At 46.2% G+C, this 19,783-nt stretch overlaps 4 protein-coding genes and 1 non-coding gene across 10 annotated transcripts; 3 read left to right on the top strand and 2 right to left on the bottom strand.

The window, feature by feature from the left end:
- Positions 1–522: 522 nt before the first annotated feature.
- Positions 523–3,532, bottom strand: LOC125972349 (uncharacterized). The gene is made up of 7 exons (XM_068650163.1): positions 3,487–3,532; positions 2,835–3,082; positions 2,423–2,720; positions 1,872–2,117; positions 1,476–1,787; positions 1,270–1,407; positions 523–1,202 (listed from the first exon to the last, which is right to left on the bottom strand). The coding sequence occupies exons 1-6, from the start codon at positions 3,530–3,532 to the stop codon at positions 1,286–1,288; spliced, it is 1,272 nt and encodes a 423-aa protein (XP_068506264.1). The 3' UTR covers positions 523–1,202; positions 1,270–1,285.
- A 3,062-nt stretch (positions 3,533–6,594) lies between these two features.
- Positions 6,595–9,003, bottom strand: znf16l (zinc finger protein 16 like). 2 transcript variants are annotated; one of them, XM_049724643.2, is made up of 3 exons: positions 7,915–9,003; positions 7,609–7,754; positions 6,595–7,530 (listed from the first exon to the last, which is right to left on the bottom strand). In XM_049724643.2, exons 1-3 carry the CDS (start codon positions 8,630–8,632, stop codon positions 6,787–6,789), a joined length of 1,608 nt encoding a protein of 535 aa, XP_049580600.1. In that variant the 5' UTR covers positions 8,633–9,003; the 3' UTR covers positions 6,595–6,786. The 2 variants fall into 2 exon arrangements, with proteins under 2 accessions (XP_049580600.1, XP_049581184.1); XM_049725227.2 differs by having other exon boundaries at positions 7,605–7,754; positions 7,915–8,926.
- On the top strand, positions 7,368–15,741 carry cited1 (Cbp/p300-interacting transactivator, with Glu/Asp-rich carboxy-terminal domain, 1). Of its 5 annotated transcripts, XR_011085950.1 has the most exons (6): positions 7,368–7,508; positions 7,614–8,593; positions 11,035–11,162; positions 11,680–11,943; positions 12,813–12,897; positions 13,757–14,123. XR_011085950.1 is itself a non-coding variant. In XM_049732042.2 (5 exons), exon 5 carries the CDS (start codon positions 14,124–14,126, stop codon positions 14,610–14,612), a length of 489 nt encoding a protein of 162 aa, XP_049587999.1. In that variant the 5' UTR covers positions 8,444–8,593; positions 11,035–11,162; positions 11,680–11,943; positions 12,813–12,897; positions 13,757–14,123; the 3' UTR covers positions 14,613–15,741. The 5 variants fall into 5 exon arrangements, 4 of the variants coding, with proteins under 4 accessions (XP_049587999.1, XP_068505238.1, XP_049587909.1 ...); XM_049732042.2 differs by lacking the exon at positions 7,368–7,508 and having other exon boundaries at positions 8,444–8,593; positions 13,757–15,741; XM_068649137.1 differs by lacking the exon at positions 7,368–7,508 and having other exon boundaries at positions 8,444–8,593; positions 14,098–15,741.
- A 696-nt stretch (positions 15,742–16,437) lies between these two features.
- Positions 16,438–19,046, top strand: rps4x (ribosomal protein S4 X-linked). Its single transcript, XM_049730284.1, has 7 exons — positions 16,438–16,516; positions 17,259–17,336; positions 17,409–17,589; positions 17,724–17,821; positions 17,893–18,064; positions 18,143–18,300; positions 18,893–19,046. The coding sequence occupies exons 1-7, from the start codon at positions 16,514–16,516 to the stop codon at positions 18,992–18,994; spliced, it is 792 nt and encodes a 263-aa protein (XP_049586241.1). The 5' UTR covers positions 16,438–16,513; the 3' UTR covers positions 18,995–19,046.
- Positions 18,350–18,419, top strand: LOC125994077 (small nucleolar RNA SNORD61). The gene has a single exon (XR_007490487.1). It is a non-coding gene; the product is annotated as a small nucleolar RNA SNORD61 (small nucleolar RNA).
- Positions 19,047–19,783: the final 737 nt, after the last annotated feature.

A 19,783-nucleotide genomic window follows, 5' to 3' on the forward strand; every position in this document is an offset into this window, starting at 1 on the left:
CCTCATCTGTCTTTTGGCAAAAGAGAGAGAGAGAGAGAGAGAGAGAGACAGAGCCTTCGTTTGATTGCAAAGTGCATGCGCAAAAGGTTTCATACAGAAGTCCCACCTTTCTTATGGCAAAAAAGAAAAACAGGTCTCTTCAGCTGGATTGAAAAGCGCATGCAAGAAAGTTTCCGCCTGAAAAAAAACAAAAAGAAAAAAAAAGTCCCTTCAATGTGATTGAAAAGTGCATCCAAGGCGGTTTCATCCATCAATCTCTGCTCTTCGTTTCCCGCACTGCATCGCCCCGTTGGCCCACAAGACGGCGCCAATCCCACCTGTCTTCAAAAAGTCAATTTTGGGGAGAAGTGCATGCAGGGACGTGTGATACAAAAATCCCACCTGTCTTTAAAAAAAAAATGAAAAACTGCACGCAAGAACGTTACATCCATCGCGGCGGGCCATTCCATCTCTGCCATCTTTGATGTCCCGCAATTGGCCCACAAGATGGCGCCAGATCGATTGACTGACAGACACCACCACCAAGTGGGATGAAGACTTTATTGTGGTTCCGACTCAATAATAATACATGACACCAATGCAAAGTTGCACCATCAAATTCGAGCAATCCCTTCCAATGCGCTGCAAGCAAAGCAAACGCCATCAAATTCAAGCAAGCCCTTCCAAAGCGTTGGTTGAAAGCAAAGTTGCACCATCAAATTCACCACCTTCCTTCCACAAAACGTTTGAACTTGCTAAAGTTCAAGTCGAAAAAAATTGCAATAAGTAGAAGACAAAACAAAAAGGTTGCACCATCAAATTCACCACCTTCCTTCCAGAGCATCCCAGCAAAACGTTTGCCAACCTATGCAATCAATTGTAAAGAACCTCATAAATGGAGTGGAACATTGAATAAGAGGCAAAAAAAAGCGCTTTCCCGCTGCAAACAAGTCAAAGGCCAACCGCTCAGGCGTCACGAGTTGTTGCCCTCCCTCGCGCCAGATGAACGCCAGATGATGGAGGCTTTCCATTGGCCCAGGGTCTCGTGCCGCCGTCAACGCCGCCGTCGCCTTCCCGCTTCTCCCCATCGGCTTTCCGTGCTTTATTTGACAATTGCTGAATGAACGAATGAATATTTGGATTGCTGAACAAATAAATGAAAAAAGAAAAATGGAAGGGCGCGCCACTCGCACGTCGACGTCGTCGCCTCCAGGATCTCTCGTCTGAGGAAAAGCAGACAAACAGCCGGTTTGGGTTGGAGCAAGAACAAAGCAAAAAATGGCAACTCACCCGGCGGCCGCCGGGTCTACAGCATCATCACGTAGAGCTCAACGAGGACGCTTATCAGCAGCAGAGCGACGGAGGTGGACGCGCCCTGGGGGCCCCTTCCTGGGAGGCCCTTTGATGTGGTGGTGGGTGGGGCCAAACCTAGAGCAAAGATGGCAAACATTGGCGGTGGCGGGGCTTGCTCCACTGACAGACATGCCAGAACTCACCTGTATTGTCACGCTTGTCGTCCTCGTCGACGCCTCCATGGTTAGTCTGGTCCTCGGTGGTGGCGGCGACGACAAAGACCTTGGACATGACGGCCTTATCATCGCAGCCGATGGCCTTGCAAACAAAGTTGCCTTTGGCCGTCAAGGTCAATTTCAACTGTGACTTAACATCGTCGTCCACTGTGCCGTGCTGTGCAGAGACTGTCGTCCCATCCTCCATCTGCCACTCGAACCTCTTGACGGTACCGGTGGCCACACACGTGAGGCGGCGCCCCTCCTTGGTGATGCTGACGTCGGAGACGGTTTGCGGAGCTGTCAAAAACAGGAAGTCACGCTTTGCAAGGGGCGGGCAAATTCAGTGGAATGCTGCTTTCCAAGGCAGCTTTCTACACTCACCTGCGTAGGTGTAGGTGAAGTCAGCACTCCCCTTCTCCGCATCGAAGTAGTCTTTGGCCTTGCAAACATATTCACCGTTGCTACCAGCCGCGTTTGTGATGGTATGCTCCTTTTCAGTTGCACCATTTATCTTAGTGTTGTCCTTGTTCCATGTGAAGGATTTGGCATCACCGGTGACCTCGCACACTAAGGTCACATCAGTGCAGGAGCGTTTTTTCTCTTTGACTGTGGCCGAGGTGACGGGCTCTGTTGGGAAAGAGGAAATGAGAGTCAATTTCAAGAGCAAATCGATCCCGGTTGCATTGTCCAAGGGCCCCCTCCCCTCATCTCAAAGGTTTGACGTTTTTAACAAGGGTTTGAAAAAGTGCATGGATCAAGTAAGACAGTTCACGGACAACAAAATAGCAGCAGCGCTTTTTTTCAACGTGCGCCGCCTGCCGCGACGAGCCCGTCGTCGGGATTGTTTGAGCGGCTACTTTGATCGAAACTTCAAACGGCCGCGTGGTGGTAGCCAAGCGAAAGGAGCGCCAGAGACGCCACGCCAAACTTACCTCGGACTGCGACTGGAAACTCTTTGTCGTTGCTGCCCGTTTTCTTGGCCGTGTACTTCCCGCTTTGAGGTTTTTGCAGGTCGAAGAGGCCCAACTCTTTCTTATTGGTGGTGAACTTGGGTGGATCATTAGGTTTATCGTCCTTGATTTCGATTTCATCGCTATTAGGTGCCTTAAAGTGCCAGGTGACACCTGTGTCTCCGTCCAGCTTGATGGAGCCACCCACTTTGACGTTGCATGGGGTGGCTGCGGTGCAGGTTTCTGAAAAAGCCCAAAAGAGTTGTATAGAGTTATTCACCTCCAAGCGCAGGCGGCCAAATCACAAAGTACACACGCAGGTGGATGTGACTGGCTCTTTTCCATCTCAATTTGCTCACAAAATCAAATGGTCGTGCAACTCACCGGCATCAACAATGATGGTGAACTTCTTGACCGTGTTTGGGTTGTAGGTGGCCTTGTACAAGCCAGTGTTCGCTGCTGCCAGGGTGGCAATTTTCAGGTCTTTTTTCGTAGATGCGTCAGGGTGTGTCACTCCAGAGGGGAGATCATTGCCATTGAACTTCCATGTGACCAATTCTCCAGCTGAAGTGTCCAGTTTGAGTTCGTCGTTTGCATCGCAGAACACCACCTCACCCTTCTTGCCCTCGCGGTTTGCCGAATCTGGAAAAGAAGAGGTGGCCAGCCAGCGCATGCTCTTACTCCCACGGTGTAAAAGGACACCAAGGATTGTACAGCCAGAAAGCTACTTCAAATTCAAATCAAGGCGCCAAATAATAACCCTACAAACACATTTTAGCAATGAGCTTTGTCATTTGCGCACTTTGCTTTCGGCGAGCCATTTTGCCAATGGACGACGTCCAAATTCCCAAAATGAAGGGTGAAGAAGACATTGCAAGCGCCACAACAACAACAAAGTGGCCCTTTTTCGAGTCAACATCGCTTTGCGCTTTGATGACAATTCATTGATTGGCTGCAGTCCTTTGGATTGTCTTTATTGCTTGGCGCTTTTGACCAACTTGATTCCACTGACAGCGGACCACAAGGTGTGCGAACGCTTTTCCTACCTGCCGAGTGGACGCAGAGGAGCAAGATGATGGTCACGAGCTTCATTCTGACGAGGAGAGAGAGAGAGAGAGAGACTGGTGGGTGGCTGGTTGGTTGGTTGGTTGGTTGGTTGGTTGGTTGGTTGGTTGGTTGGTTGGTTGGTTGGTTGGTTGGTTGGTTGGTTGGTTGGTTGGTTGGTTGGTTGGTTGGTTGGTTGGTTGGTTGGCAAGTTAATGGCTGGCTGGCTGGCTGGTTGGTTGGCAAGTTAATGGCTGGCTGGCTGGCTGGTTGGTTGGTTGGCAAGTTAATGGCTGGCTGGCTGCTGCTGCTGCTGCTGCTCCGACTCGACGAGCGAATCAAGTGACGATCGGACGCGAGCCCTCCCTATTAGCCGCAACGTGCGTGACGTCACGCCGCTTTGACACGCGGAGCGCTTCCTACGAGCTGCAAAGTGCGTGACGTCACGCCGCTTTGACACGCGGAGCCCACGCGCGCTTAGCTTGATGTCAAAGCGTCTGTGAAGGCTTGCAAGTTGTTGCCAGGCGACCAACTTTATGACTGCCGTCCGCCATCAGTCAGATAGTTCAAGACAAACAGGCAAATGAGTCAGCCAAATGTGCGAAATGGCGCGCCACGCTTGTTTGGGAGTCGGCTTAAAATCATCACAATAAAGTACCTGTCTTCTCATGGATCTGAAAGAAAAAGAAATCATGCTTGAGTTTCGTTTCTTATAGTTCGTCCATCGGTTGCATAAGATAAAGTCGGTCTTGGCACGCATACTTTCAAGTGGCTTTAAAAAAAAAAAAAAAGAAATACACTCACACACACACACACGCGTATATATATTTCATTTTGTCAATTCTTTTCCATTTTTCATCGATCTGAAAAAAAATCATGCTTGACTTTGTTATAGTTTGTGCAGAGGTTGCGTAACATAAAATTTGTATTGACACGCATTCTTTGAAGTGGATTCTAAAGAAATAAATACATGAAAAGAAAGAGATATATGTATATATGTATATTTATATATGTATGATACATATATATATATATGTGTGTACATGTATATACATTTAATGTATAGTATAAAATGTATATATGTATGTATTAGATATATATGTTATGTATACATATGAGAGTATTTTATATGTTATGTCATGTATACATATTAGAATATTGCGACGTCAACGTTTGGAATCGCACTCATAAAGACGGAACGTCCTTTTCGCTCCAGAGTGAGCAACATTGTCAGAATTGAAAGCCTTCAAACCAACGGCTCGCTTTGTGATCCGGCCCGCGGTCCGCACCTTTGACGGACGGCCCTGTCCCTTTGCATCAGAGGACAAAGGCAAAGCTGAAGCCCTCGACTTCCCTCGACCCCCCTCCAGCCACCCGTGGCAAGGTTGCATCATCTTCCTGACTGCTGTTGGCAAAGTGATGGATTGCAAATCTCCATTCTCATGCTTGCTCGCCACGGGACTCATGCGTCCGCCGAGATCATGACACAAACACACACACACACACACCACTTGAGGCAGCGGCCTCCTTGGGTCATCTTTCGCTCAAGCCACTTCACTCTTCTGGTCGATCGACTACTATATGACGATGGGCTGAAGTGAAATCGCTGATCCCAACAACCGGTCATTTTCCGAATGGAACATCTCGAAAGCAATCAGGGCTGCCCCAACCACTGAAAATAACGCAATCCAAAGAACTTTGGAGAACACCCGCCCAGCCGCCTGGCACTCGGGTGACAGCTAGCTGCCTCTCGCTCGCTCTCTCTCGCTCGCTCTCTATCGCTTCGTATTTGTGCTCTACCACATTTTTGAACGTGAACAGACCGCTCGAGTTCAATCTTTTCATTCTTCTTACGTCTTGATCCTTCTCTCAACTTTTCTGTCCCATCTCAATAGGGCTGAAAGCATCTGTGGCTTAATGTCTTGCCTTACCAAAGACTTTCAGAAAGCATTTGTGTACATTATCAAAAACCACAACTGTTTGACTACAAGTGGTCTGTGCTTCATCAGCACAACCAGGACGGACAGATGGACGCTGGTGTACGGCTTCATCCCGTTACGAAAGCACACGAGTAACAAGACATTACTAACGAGACCTTTCCAACTGATTGATTAGCCTTTAAAAAAAAAAAAAAACACATGCAAACACTTCACAACGTAAGAAAACAATCATGAGATTCAAACATTCAGCTGATTTTTGCCATTTTGTTTCTTTCTGATGTCAAATTAAAAGCTTAAAAGTCTTTTTGGAATTCAAATGTTCTGCCCGTTGCGTTCGCTTTAAAATAACGCTGCCACTTTTGCCTCTCACATTCGCCTCATCAGATCGGCTCGCACGACAAGCGGCCTCCGAGTACCAAAAAGTTTGGTAAACAAGAAGATCAGCTGACAGACTGATCCAACATGACCTGAGCTCCTTTTTTCTTCTTGGAGGATGGGTTGGCACTTTTCAAGTCAATACGTTAACTTGCTTAAGTCCACAGCTCAGTCCAGGGCTTGGACTCGAGGAGCTCACAGACGGTCGCGGTCCGCGGAAGAATTTAGTCATCATAATCATGATCACTATTAAACAGAATTGAAAAGCATTTTCCAGAAAAAAAAATAGTCGTATTAGAAAGAAAAACTCATGTCAGGAAAAAAGGCATATTTTTCGAATTGAAAAGCATATTCCTGATAAAAGAAAAAAGTTGTATTAAAAAAAAAAAATCATGTCAGGAGTTAAGCATATTTGTAAGAAAAAAATACTATCGCAAAGTTTTTATTTTATTGTAAATTTGCAATGATATTTTTTTGCAGTTAGGAGAGTAAAGTTGTATTTTGTCAAGAAGCTTGTAGGAATAAATTGATCACAGATTTAAAGAGAAGTCACATTCTCCCCAATAATCTTGAGCGTGGGATCTTGAAGTCCAACTTTGGCAGGGGAAGAAATTCACATTTCTTTGTGAGGGAGCCACTGATGGTGTCTGTTTTGCGTGAGAGACACACACACACACAAAGCAAAACTTTTTTCCTATGCATCTGAAAATGACAACGTTATTCTGCAGATGGGTGGGTAGGCACAGGCAGCACAGTCAGTTGACATCATGAAAACGCAAAAAAAACACCCATTGATATTGTTAATAGGTTGTATTTATTCATTGAAAAAAAAAGGATTGTCAGTGGTTAGCTTTGACTTCAATTGTTTTGAAACATAAAACGAGCACAAGATAGTGTGTGACAGCACACAACGCGGGTTATATACACGACTCGATATTTGCACGCAAAGCATCAGCAGAGGATCGGCCGCCGTGCCGCGCGATGCCATCAAAAAACGTGACCGTATTGCGTGAGCAGACCGCCGGGATAACGCCAATTGTCAGTTGTCTGCAGGCGGACTTGGCGCAAAGTCAACTCTGATGCGGTCTGCCGACTCAGGTCACTGTGGTGGTGCGCACCGGTGACTCTTATAAGTGCCCAGGTGGCGGAAGCTGCGTCCGCACTGTTGACAGCAGTACGGCGTGGCGCCGCTGTGAATCCTCTGGTGTGTGTACAGGTTGCCCAGCTCCTTGAAGCGCCTGCCGCACTGCGGGCACGCGTATGGGCTCTCTCCGGTGTGCACCCGCTGGTGTCTCTTGAGGCCAGAAAGGACGGAGAAGCCTTTGCCACACTGGAGGCACGGGAAGGGGCTCTGGTCACCGGTGTGCACCAGCCTGTGGCTCTTGAGGCGGGCGGCGTGGCGGAAGCGCTCCCCGCAGTCCGGGCACACAAAGGGCTTTTCCCCGGTGTGGATGCGCTGGTGCTGCCGTAGGTTGCCCAGGTAGTTAAAATGACGACCACAGTCGTCGCACTCGTACCTGCCCTTGAGTGGGACCTCCTTTTTGACAGGTCCTCCTTCCCCGTCGTCCACTGCCTGTCCTTGGTCTCCCGCGGTGGTCTGCGGGCCTTGCAGAGCTTGAGCGCCAGCAGTGTCCGGGTGGATGAGTTTAACATGTTCCTCCAGGAATGCCGAATCGGGGCAGAAGGTTCCGCACAAAGAGCAGATGAAGGTGTGGTTGGGGAACTGCTGGCCTGGAAACACAAACAAATACTTGATGGGATACTTTTTTTTCTCTATGATTTACTTATAATGTGACGCAACCCACCTGCCTCAGGGAGTGGATGTGTGCCACCCTCACCGGGGGAACCGGGCACTGCAGAGAACCCGGCGGGCTGGACGTGCGGGAAACGAGACGAAGCCTGTTCCGCAGAGCCTTCGTCCTCCTCCTCATTGTCACACTCCGGCTGCTTCCCGACTGCAACGACAACTCATGACTCTTTGTCTAAAGATGACACAAGATGGCAGCATAGCACATGGGACCGACATGCTACAAGGTTCTACTGAAGAAGAAAAAAAAAAAAAAGAAAAAAAACTTGTGCTCTAAATATGCAGCATTTGAGGTGAATCCATTTTACCCTTCAGGTCTGACGAGTACTCCATGGGTGCAATCCACTCGTAGTCATACACGCGTCGGCTGCTGGACGGCAGCATGTTGAAGATGTCATCTGTGTGTCCAGGAGGCCCGGAGACGCTCATCCCGCCATCCGGCCACAGCTGGAGGGGATGCTGATCCTCATCCTGGCTACTCTGGTCGCCTCCGTCCATCTCCGTGGCCCCCCTCGAGTTCTTGTCTTTCATCAAGTAGTTGCAAATGGCGTCAATGTTTTCTTTCTTCACCCCGGGCAGAAGGGACTTTTTCTCTCTTTTTGGATCCACGCTGATCATCTTGGAGCTTCTGAAGGCGGCGGCATCGGAAACCTCTGCAGCGTCTGGAGCCTCCGTAGCATCAGGAGGAGCTTCCACAGCCTCCTTGGCATCTCTATTAACGTTGCTTAGCTTCGCTTTCAACAGCGCAATCTCGTCGGTTTTGTCCCTCAGCTCCATCTTGAGCGCCCGTATCCGGATGCCGAGAATGTGTCGTATCTCGGCCATGGCGGCGTCCAGAGCGGCGCTGATGTTCCTGCCCAGGTGTTCGCTGACCGAGCTCACCGAGCACAGAAGCTCTTCGTCGGACTCCAGATTCAGGAAATCGCCGTCGGGACGGCACGTCGACCCAGGAGTTTCCATGAATGCTCCTTGTAATTCGGGGGACAGGTGAGTGCCTGAATAATTCTGATTTCTCTTGCGACTCATAGATGATTTATCAAAAGACCAACGCACTTGAAGCTAGCCGGTTAGCTAAGCTAATGTTTTGCTGCTGCACTGGGTGTATTTTCCGAAGTGCCTCGTGAAGCTAGTGTGGATGGTAAACCGGACTCGGAGGCACTTCCTTTCAAAACAAAAGCCAGAGACAAATGTGTATTATTTTGAAAGCAGCAATTTTCTTGTTGTGCGCAAGAGGCTGGTAAAACGCCCTAATGTAACTTGAGACCCAACAAACAGTTTTCACGGTTCTAGGAGTGGTCATTTGGATGCCAAATAGTCGTATTTTGTATAGCTTGTATGTATAGTTTGATGAAACAATTCATAAGGATAGATACAATTGTAACAATCCTTAAACGCACCTAAATATTAAAACTTATTTGTTATCACAAAAAATAAAAGAGCGAGAACACTTGGACGCCCGAATTTCTGACTTGTTGCTTGCGTGATTGATTGATTGATTGATTGATTGATTGATTGATTGATTGATTGATTGATTGGTTGGTTGGTTGGTTGGTTGGTTGGTTGGTTGGTTGGTTGGTTGGTTGGTTGGTTGGTTGGTTGGTTGGTTGGTTGGTTCCGCACGTCCTGCCAATCGAGGCGTCGACGCCCTTTTGCGCAAGGCGGTGGATTGAAACAACTGCTACTTCCAGGATAAGAAGATCAGAAACAGGGTGTGTCTGATTTAATTCAACAGGAACAAAAGGCTTAAAGGCTGCAGAATTAAGTCAATGAAATACATTTCAAAGGAAAATACTTACATAAATGATAAGGTAAATGAATCATGATGATAAAAATAGTTTTGGAAAAAGATAGTTCAATAATGGGTTTTAAAACCATGTACAAATGTAAAAAATCTGCTTTTTTTTTTTTTTTTTTTTAATTGAGAAAGTATCTTGATATCCGACCACACAACTCCGGAGCAGGTGCTTATATTTTACTCTGCACCACTCCCATTCGCAAACAGTCAGCTGTTACGTGCATGTTGCCCTCTAGTGGCCAAAACAATCCAATCGTGTGGTGTGAGCACTCTGTGCCAGACTCCTCCAGCCAGATGATGGCAGGCTGACAGCTAATTATTGGACACAATGAAGCCATTTTACTTGAACACAAACTAGCCTCTTTTTCTTTTGCGCTTTCCACATTCTTTGTGTGTCATGTGCGTGTTGCCCTCGCTTTCTTCAGTGCACTTCACTCCCCTCGGCTCCGAGAGCAAGTCTTTATTTGCACACAAGACTAGAGCAATAATAACAATAAAATCTTTGTACATTTACGTACAAGAACTCCCAATTACCCACGATGACCAAGCAAAGCTGAACGCAGAGAACCGAACTCGCTTTGTGACCAGTGGGGACATGAGAGTACACTATTCTATTTCGCAAAAAAATCTCTCATAAACAATCGGAAATAGATTTCTTCACGTAATGCCATCTTGCTTTGGAATGTACAACAAGTGTGTTTACAAGCATAACAAGACATTTGAAAAGTTAAAATCTTGTCATTTTTGAAAATGTTCCTTGGAAGAAAATATATGTGCTAAGTGGAAATGACACGAAGTAACCCACTCAGTCAGACGGGAAAGGGAGGGACAATGGGAAAAAGGGAAGGATCCCACCTCTTTCCTTCCCACTTCCTCCTTTCCTGTCTGCTGTCCCCTCCCGCCCTGGGTGGCGAGTTGCACCCCCAAAATAGTGAAGATGTGTCCTCAATTACGACGGCCAAGCAAAAATGCCATGTTGTGTCTGTAACAATGTTGGGATTGTAAGATAAAATAGAGTCAGCCGGCCGCCGCCATTGCCAATTGGATGTGAAACCCTCGTTTTTGTCTTTGTGGCATCTCAACAGCCAAAGACACAAAAACAAACTAAGGCAGAACTCGTGAAGTCAGACATCTGCCAATGAGTTTTTGTCAACAAAGCATTTAAAGGGGGGGGGGGGGGGGGGGTGGCTAACTGGTGGCTCGCAGACAGTCTCGCCCGATCTTCTTTTTATATATATATATATATATATTTTTCTAATATAAATACAGTGGCCACGGCGAATTGGTTCATACGAGGGGGCGCTGTTAAGCTTTAAACTTAGTTTGAGGCCATATTTTAAAAACAAAAAACATAAAAAGTACACATGCAGGACAACGTTGACAGCTTCACAATGGCCAGAAAAAGTGACATCCTCTTTGACTGCGGCAGAGCAATTAATCATCTATGAGTATGTTAGTGACGTCTGCGCCATCCTCTTTTGCGTTATGTCCATGTGTGCACCTCTCACTTCACTGACTTGACTCTCTCTCTCTCTCTCTCTCTCTCTCTCTCTCTCTCTCTCTCTCTCTCTCTCTCTCTCTCTCTCTCTCTCTCATGCTCCTTTTTTCAGGGGATCTGAAGAACGTTCTCTAGGAGACGTCGACTCACTAATGAAGACAATATGGATGGCAGGCTTTCAGCTTTCAGTGCTGCGGCTCTGATGCAAAAGAAGTTTGGAGGGAAAACATTGGCGCGTGGCTTCCAGGAGAAGAAATTGAAAGGTTTTTGGTGCTTTCTACCCAACGTTCTCATGTTTGAATGTGTTTTACAAATTGGGTCATTGAAACTATAGTCCCCCCCCCCTCCCTCTCGTAAAAAACATCCCCAGAAAAAGGGGTATAATTGCCTATAAATGGCAAAAGCTGGCGGCAAAGCACTACTTTTGTTTAAAAGAAACTCCTCAACTCACTTTAGCATTCCGTTCACAAGCGTTATGCCTCAGAATCCATAATAATTTTGTTTCTTGGCTCATGTTTTATTACATATTTGGCTCTATCTTACATGTACGCAATCGCCACAGAGACACACTGACAATGACATGTTTATAGCTTTTTTTTAAGACTTTGACTGTCTTCATGATCAAGTTCTTGCTTTTTTTTTTCTTTTTCTGCCCGGAGCTAAATGTATTTCTTTAGAAATGTCAGGCACCTTTATCACTTTATTTCCATCTTGTAACATAAGGAGATAATGCGCTTTCTTTCTCTCGCGCGCGCTCTCTGTCACTCCCCTTCCGTCCAGATCCTGATCCCGAAAGGGCGATCCAGCCCCTTGTTTTCCTTCAACACGCACGCTCATTGACTCACTTTGCTCACACTGCTGGTGCGAAGAGAGGAACGGGTCGGCGCCTTCACTGCACTTGTATTGCGTTCAGCATTGAGGAACTGACAGCGACTTTGTGCGCGTTACAATTGAGTAACACAAAATGTGTATTTCCCCTTCCACTCGAGTTGCTCACTTTCAAATGTGATCTTCTTGGAAGCGTGACTGGCCGTCCACTGCGAGGTGAGTAACCTCTAATAGTCACTTGTTGTTTAAGCAAAGTACGTATGAGTTGTGCCAAGTTTGTGCATGGCTCCCGTCAGTGACTATTGACATCATTCTTGCATTGAGGTCAATAATTTGCTAGCGACACCTTGGGTCCGGCTTCTGTTTCACGTTGGAAACAATGACAACACACATGAACAAAGAGGCACGAGTTCATGCGAACATGAGACATCATGTCACGCTCCAGAATTGCATCAAAGTTCAAACAACAGATGGCAATGATGGCAACATGGCTTGTTGTTTGCAAAAGAACCATTAAAAGTATGGCACGTTTAGGAGCAGGCCTTTTTACATTCTGGCCCCTAGAATTGCTCCAAACACTAACTGTGCATCAGAGTCCAATAATCAGTCATCCATCAGTTATTTGCAAAGCGAACAATCACTGCCAGGAATTGTCACGGCCCGATTGGCCGAGACCTCGTGCTGTAGCCGCTTCATCGACACTTTGGAAGCCCAAGCAAAGTGGTGGAGGTTCACCGGAAAACAAGATATTGTGTCTCCGGCGGCGTCACCCGGCATCCTTCCTGACTCAAAAACGTCTTTGTCGTCCTGTTTTTAAAGAGAAGCTGATATCGTGGCATCACTCCCAAAACACCAATACGCTTCTACTTTTTCACTTCTAACAAACAAACAAAAAAATCATATCACCCAAAACATTTAAATATAAAAATAATCCACAGTCATTATAGCAACAGGGTAATCCATTTCTGCCTTCAAGTCGCTGAATTGAATTCTTCTGACTGCTATGACATTTTTTGTAGTACCAAGAAAAATAGATTAAAATTCCCTTTTTGGACTAAAACTGTTTTCCATTTTTGTATGTGCAGCTTTGAGACTTGAGGGAGGAACAAGAAAAGGCGAGCAACACAAAGTGAAAGCCCATCGAGGAATCACTCCAGCACACACACAGAGGTTTGTGATCATTTTCTTCACACTGCAAATTCTTGCCATGTAGAACCTGCGGCTGTAGGTTTGGTCAAGTTGTCCAAAAGTTACTTGGCCAGTTTCAGCTCACGTGCAACAAACACTGAATAAAAATAAACAAAAATTAGAGTTCATAGTTTTTTTGTGCTCTGTACAGTCTGGTGCAGCCTGGTTGTGACACTAATCAATTGATAAATACACACACACACACACACACACACACACACACACACACACACACACACACACACACACACACAGATGCACATGCGGCGAGCTGCCACCGACAGCTGTTTGGTGTCATTGTGTGTGTTAACTCTATCAGTCGAGTGCAGCTGCGTGCCTGCCTTTTTGAATTAGGTTTCCCACGTACAATAGCAACGGAGGCGGGGGCCATTACTTTTTCCATAATATGTCCAAAGAGCGTCCATGTTGATTGTCATGGTGAGCTGCAAAGGTTGGACGGAGGCAACTGGAGTCCATTTTGATATGTTTCAGTTCCATCCAAATGGAATGAAAATATATATTTTAAACTCTTTGAATTTTAACACACTCCAATGTATGGAGATGTGAATCAAATTAGGATCATTTGAGTTATCAACGCACATTTTGACCTTCAAAATAGTCTTTTTTTTCAGGCTCCGCAGATGATCAATCAACAACCGCACTGAGAAAGTGACTTCTTGATGAATTAACATGAATCTTTTTTTCCCGTACATCTTCTGAGATGTGTATATCTTATGTGAACTTATATGCGCTTCTACTTATATGAGAGTACTTTTTTGTCATCTCTGGTATTTATCCAGCCATGCGACCGAATCAAACAGGCTGTTGTTCTCCCACACAGACTCGCTACGAGCGTTCCGTCAGCTCGCTCGTCGCCGGCAGCTTTTCAAGGTTCATTTGCCGCTCAATGGATCATGAGGAAAAGCAGACTTCACGCAAATCCGCACACAAACGCACGCTGGAGTCTTACGCGAGTCATGTGGTCCCGCCGGGCACCGTACCCAGCCCGTTCCCAGGCGGCTCTGACTTAAGTTTCCTCACTGGTCGGCCGGGGTCAGGAGAGCGTGCAGACAGAAAGGCCTTGAATGACTCAGGAGAGATGAGAACAAATGAATTCTTCCTTTGACTTATATGCTAATATACACTTAAAAGAATAAAAACGTGATGTTTCATTCGGCGCAGGTGATGACCTATTTACTGGTGGTGCCATGAAGGACCTTTCCTCTTCCTCCTGTCCTCTCAACTCCCTCTACCCATCCTCCAAGACTTCAGCGGGACCTTTTTCTCCATCCCCGGGCGCCGTCCCGTCGTCCCTGCCGTCGTCCCCCAAGCCGCAGCCTTTCTGCCTTCAGACGGGGCCGCACCTCATCGCCAGCATGCAGCTGCAGAAGCTCAACTCGCACTACCAGAACCTGGCGGGCTCCTCAGCGGGACACCCGACACCCGGTGCCGTCCAAAGGGGATTTCGAGCCGGAAACCAGATTCTGGGGCCCTCCGGGGGCCTCGGTGCAGCGGGGGTGGGTGCAGGGACGCAGGACGCCGGTCCGAGCGGAGTCATGGACTTTGACCTCGTGGACGAGGAGGTCCTCACGTCGCTGGTGGTGGAGCTCGGACTGGACCGAGCCAATGACTTGCCTGAACTCTGGCTGGGCCAAAACGAGTTTGACTTTGTGTCAGATGTGGTGGCAGGCTGCTGAGCAACAATCTTCAAGCTTCATTTTGACACCATTTAGAGCTCTGTAAAAATGGTCTCATCAAACAATTATGTTTATGAAAACAAGCCGTTTGGAAAGGGACAGACTTCTATCCAATTTCTCACAGGTTTGATTGTTTGTACGTAAATGATGGCCAGCAGCTATTCCGGCCGATTTAAGAGCACTCCTGTGCTCTTAGTTTGGGTAACAGACTAGGCAATCAACGAGTCCCTCAATAATCATGTAATATTTGCCTCACAGACACCTTGGTCTCAGCTCCGATCACTTTACCTCGCGCAGCACATCAAAACTAGCACGCTTGAAAACAAGACCACTTTCAATCATCACCTTAAGCTATTTCCTGAATGTCTTTACCTCACTTATATGATGAGAATGTACGTATGTGTCATATTATGGTGAAATCTCCTGTAGTTTTGGTAAAACCAAGGCTCCCATTGGGTTAGCGGCTGTGGTATTTGGTAGGATGAGGAAGCCTGAAGGAGAGGAGACAAGGAGCCATTGCTGTCTCCCATTTCCTCCACAGTGGTGGCTTAATGAGAAGAAGCTGATGGACGGACACACAAAGACGCACCTGTTTCTGCTGTTCTCCTTGCAGCAACATGAAAGTGGGATGCCGGCCGGACTTTATGATGAGCCACAGTATGCTTGCTCTTTTCCCAATGAACAATATTGCACTGTGCTCTCACGGTGGGGAAAAAAGCCTCCTCTTTCGCTCGCTTTCTTTCTCCGGCCTCACAAGGAGAGTAATTGTCTGACAAGTGCTTATCTCCATGCACTCGCCTTTTTTTTTTTCATGTTGGAATCGAGCTGGAGCAGAACTTTGAACAGCAGCCGATGTCCAACCGGAATGGAAAGACAACGGGAGTCTGTGTGTGACTACCTTGCCGTGACGCGTCGTTAATTGTCAGTAAGGTAGATGCGCGCGATTGGGTCACCAAAGTGGGTCAGCGGCCGTCTGGGTATCCCTCTGTTTTGCTGTTGCTCTGTGTCACTGCATTCATCCCATTGAGCCATTGTTATTCAATCTAATTCATTGTCATCCTCGGAAGTCAGCCTGCTGCTTTTTTTTTTTTTTTTTTAATCTTTTTTAATAAAAACGGTTGTGACTGTATGTTTGCCTTTCAATTCATCAAACATTTTTTATGTGGCATAGGTTTTTTTTTCAGACATGCTATAACGTCAGATTACTGTCATAATATCCTCCAAATCTGGAATCGTCTATAATTTGGGTGTTTAACAGCTCACGGGTAAATTTGACGTTTACCTGACTTCAAAATGTGAATAGAGGCCGCCATCTAGTGTTGTTTTCTATCATTTTGATGGGTTGTACTACTACTCATAATATTTATTGGTTTGTGTTTATTGATGACTTCATTTGTTTCTTCTAACAGCGAAAATAAAACATTTAATATGAATTTAAAAAAAGAAACGAAGTCGCCGTTCGGCAAAATTCACGTGGTCGAAACGAGTGGGAGGGTGTAAGAAAGTAATCCTTGGTCTCTACATTATTTTTAGTTTCCTTATACGATATCCATATCATGGGTTTCTGCACCTCCAACTTTGTATTGCAAATCTAACAAGCATTGCACACTCACAAATAATCCCTCAGTGACGCACCAATCAATAATAACAAAAAAAACTTCAAGAGGGTCGCACACACCGGGGAACTGTTGTCCATCTAACAAACACACATACTTAATTTTTTTTTACATATAATTTAATTAAATGTTTGATTATTCTAAATTCTTTTTCTATTCTAAACTCAATTGCAATGACTACAGCAATCATGCGACTGTAAGCATTTTGACCCTCCGACTGTTCCGTATGCGGCTTTATGACGTCATAGCGGAAGTGAATTGGTCCTTTCCCCCGTAGACCTCAACATGGTGGGTTCAAATCTGTGTTGTTCTTTTCCCAAATCATCGTCAAACATCACTTTAATGCTTTGTATTTCAACAAATATTATTAGATGAGTTCCAAATATGACATCTTACAATATTGTTAGCGTCTGTATTGCAGATAAGATACGAGTCCATCGATGTAGATTTTTAGCTTTGGGCAGACGTCTGTTCGGAGCGTTAGCCTCACTGTTGCAATGCTAGTCAGAAAAGCGACAGTTCGCGGATTCACTCCACTGCGATTTTAATAATGCCTGCGTGTATATTTATCAGTATACTAAGTAAGCGTAATGTGATTATTGACCATTGTTTTCTCGTGCTCATGAAAGTATTCGTAAACCGGTCCAGGCCGCAGCTCGGCTCGCTACCTGCTATGCTAGTGTCAAAAAACGATTTGGACCCGACGCGTGTAACCACGCGTCGCAATGTTAAAAACTATTTAAATAACTTGAGGCTGCTGATGTTTGAAATACGTGTTAATTTACGACATGGTAATCTACTGTCTCAATCATTCTACGGCAACATTTTGTACATTAATAACTAAATACCCCACTGTAATCGCTGAGCTAAATTATCGACTTTCGATGTCAAATCGTTTTTACATTGTTACAGCTCATTGTGGATTACCAAAGTAGCTAAATGTGTACAGTGGCAGAGTTGAGTGGCAATAAGGAGCCATTGTGTGTAATAGTTAGGACTGTTTTTGCTTACCGTCACTGCTATTGTCCAGGCCAGAGGACCGAAGAAGCACCTGAAGCGCGTTGCGGCGCCGAAGCACTGGATGCTCGACAAGCTCACTGGAGTGTTTGTAAGTAGTATCCTCCCCTGACACTAACGTATGCTTGAGTGTGGTTTCTCTGAGTGTGATTTGTCTTTTCAGGCTCCACGTCCCTCCACCGGTCCACACAAGCTGAGGGAGTGCCTGCCTCTTATTATCTTCCTGAGGAACCGCCTCAAGTACGCCCTAACCGGGGATGAGGTGAAGAAAATCTGCATGCAGAGGTTCATTAAGATTGACGGCAAGGTCCGCACTGATATCACCTACCCGACTGGATTCATGGGTGAGTCCGGTGGACAGCTGATCAGCCTTCAGAAGCCGCCAGCCCCGCATCACATTATTAAATTCAGAATGTTTTCCTGTCTGTGCCGAGTCTGTGAAGTTCATCCCAACTTTCACTCTTTTTCTCAACGTCAGATGTGATCAGTATCGAGAAAACGGGCGAGCACTTCCGTCTGATTTACGACGTGAAGGGCCGTTTCACCGTGCACCGCATCACCGCCGAGGAGGCCAAGGTAAGAAGACGCCGTCCCTGTTTGACCAGCTGCCTCCTCCTCTTTGTGACGCCGCGCGATCCCTGCCGCAGTACAAGCTGTGCAAGGTGAGGAAGATCCTGGTCCGCACCAAGGGCATCCCCCACCTGGTGACCCACGACGCTCGTACCATCCGTTACCCCGATCCCCTCATCAAGGCTAACGACACGGTGCGCATTGATCTGGAATCTGGCAAGATCACCGAATTCATCAAGTTTGAAACCGGTAGGTTCAGGCACTTGTGGCATTCAGACAATTGGGTGGATGGTCAGCTCACAAGGTTTTGCCCTGTTCCTTCCACAGGTAACATGTGCATGGTGACCGGAGGTGCTAACTTGGGCAGGATTGGCATCATCACCAACAGAGAGCGCCATCCTGGCTCCTTTGACGTGGTGCATGTCAAGGACAGCACTGGCAACAGCTTTGCCACCAGGCTGTCCAACATTTTTGTCATTGGCAAGGTAAGGTTATGGCAGCCCCCCAAACATCGATTTACATTTGTCACGTGGAGCGATGATGACTTTTGTGTTTTGACAGTAATGAAAAATCATTCCTCAATCCTCTAAGAAGTTCTGAGCTCCTCAAATACCCTCAAGGCTCGTTTATCATTGGCAAAACTTTCTAGAACGTTGCATTTGAATGGGCTTGTATCTGATTGTGTTTGTCAAAGTATTTTTACTCCACTGTGGCAGCTTCCTTGCTCCATAGGCTTACGATGAAGCAAAGTGAGTGTTCGTCAGTTTTTTAATGTTCAAATAAATGGCATCTACCTTAATGCTAATATGCAAGGTAAAACACTATAGATAGGTTAACTTAGATTAGCATTGTTATGGAAATTGAAAAACTTCATTTTCCTGCTACTTAAAACACAAGCTGACCATTACACTAATTCTCAAACCTTTTCATCTTATTTGACGTTAGTCGGGCAACCTTCACAAAAGACTGAAAACAATTGATTAAAAATCCAAAACAAGGCAAGGTTGCCAACGAACTCTGATATGGAGTTTTGATGCCCGTACGTATGTCAACACTGAAAATATTGCTGGTCTCCAGGGCAACAAGCCGTGGGTGTCCTTGCCCAGAGGGAAGGGAATCCGCCTGACCATTGCCGAGGAGAGAGACAAGAGGCTGGCTGCCAAGCAAAGCAGCAGTTAAGATGGCTGACCACGACACCTGGTTTTCACAATAAAATGTTAGATCCAAAACATTTGTGGGTTCTGCTTTTTTTTTTAAGTTACCCCCTTTCTCCCCAATGCATCTTTTTTTCAGTCAACACAGCCACCTCTACCAAGTGTGCTCATTCTACCTCTTTCACTCTCCCCACGCTACGTTCCAAGTCATCACTGCGCCATATGTCCACTGCAGAGGGTGGCAAGCGCTTCCTTTTGGAGCCTCGCCTCCTCTACATCACCTGCAATTGTGTGCATATTGAATAGACGGGGTTCATTGCTTCTCAAGCAAGTCCTTTAAAACGTCAACTTATGTCAACCAAATCGTTTTGCTATTGCTACACCGAGCAGGATGTGTGGCCAAAGCAGGAGAACGTCTGTCCCTGATGAATAACTCAAGTCAATCGTTAAAAAATGGCTGAAGCATTGCCTAACAAACTGCGTGTATGATTTTGCAGTGTTCTCATGGTTGTGCTTAACGGATCGCCAAAAAAAAAAAAAAGCTTAATAGTTTTTTGGTTTTTTTTTTTTTTTTGCTTAATGCACTCATAAATGCATCAGGGGGAGTGTTGTAGATTTCCCCTTTGGCCGAGGCTTCCAGGTTCCTGTCAAACGTGGGAGGCTCCGCTTTGGAAGCTCCATCAAAGTAACGGAGGGTTCTTCATTCAACAACTCAGTAGGTTACAACTCAAAACATGCCTTTCCATTGCATGTTGATTTTGAAATTCTTGCCTCTTCTGTGCACAACAGAGCCGCTGGAACAAAAAACATTGAG

Source organism: Syngnathus scovelli, chromosome 1 (genome assembly GCF_024217435.2).
Source record: "Syngnathus scovelli strain Florida chromosome 1, RoL_Ssco_1.2, whole genome shotgun sequence".
Classification (NCBI taxonomy): domain Eukaryota; kingdom Metazoa; phylum Chordata; class Actinopteri; order Syngnathiformes; family Syngnathidae; genus Syngnathus; species Syngnathus scovelli.

What these genes read in the sequence shown, in the direction of transcription:
- LOC125972349 (XM_068650163.1), bottom strand. Translation starts at nt 3,532, where the DNA reads ATGAAGCTCGTGACCATCATCTTGCTCCTCTGCGTCCACTCGGCAG. An exon ending in GTTTCCAGTCGCAGTCCGAG is followed by an intron (nt 2,118 to 2,422) that starts GTAAGTTTGGCG and finishes CTTTCCCAACAG; the next exon opens with AGCCCGTCACCTCGGCCACA. An exon ending in CGACAAGCGTGACAATACAG is followed by an intron (nt 1,408 to 1,475) that starts GTGAGTTCTGGC and finishes TCTTTGCTCTAG; the next exon opens with GTTTGGCCCCACCCACCACC.
- znf16l (XM_049724643.2), bottom strand. Translation starts at nt 8,632, where the DNA reads ATGAGTCGCAAGAGAAATCAGAATTATTCAGGCACTCACCTGTCCCCC. An exon ending in GTACTCGTCAGACCTGAAGG is followed by an intron (nt 7,755 to 7,914) that starts GTAAAATGGATT and finishes TTGTCGTTGCAG; the next exon opens with TCGGGAAGCAGCCGGAGTGT. An exon ending in GCACACATCCACTCCCTGAG is followed by an intron (nt 7,531 to 7,608) that starts GCAGGTGGGTTG and finishes TTGTGTTTCCAG; the next exon opens with GCCAGCAGTTCCCCAACCAC.
- cited1 (XM_049732042.2), top strand. Translation starts at nt 14,124, where the DNA reads ATGAAGGACCTTTCCTCTTCCTCCTGTCCTCTCAACTCCCTCTACCCA.
- rps4x (XM_049730284.1), top strand. An exon ending in TCACCGCCGAGGAGGCCAAG is followed by an intron (nt 17,822 to 17,892) that starts GTAAGAAGACGC and finishes TCCCTGCCGCAG; the next exon opens with TACAAGCTGTGCAAGGTGAG. An exon ending in ATTCATCAAGTTTGAAACCG is followed by an intron (nt 18,065 to 18,142) that starts GTAGGTTCAGGC and finishes TTCCTTCCACAG; the next exon opens with GTAACATGTGCATGGTGACC.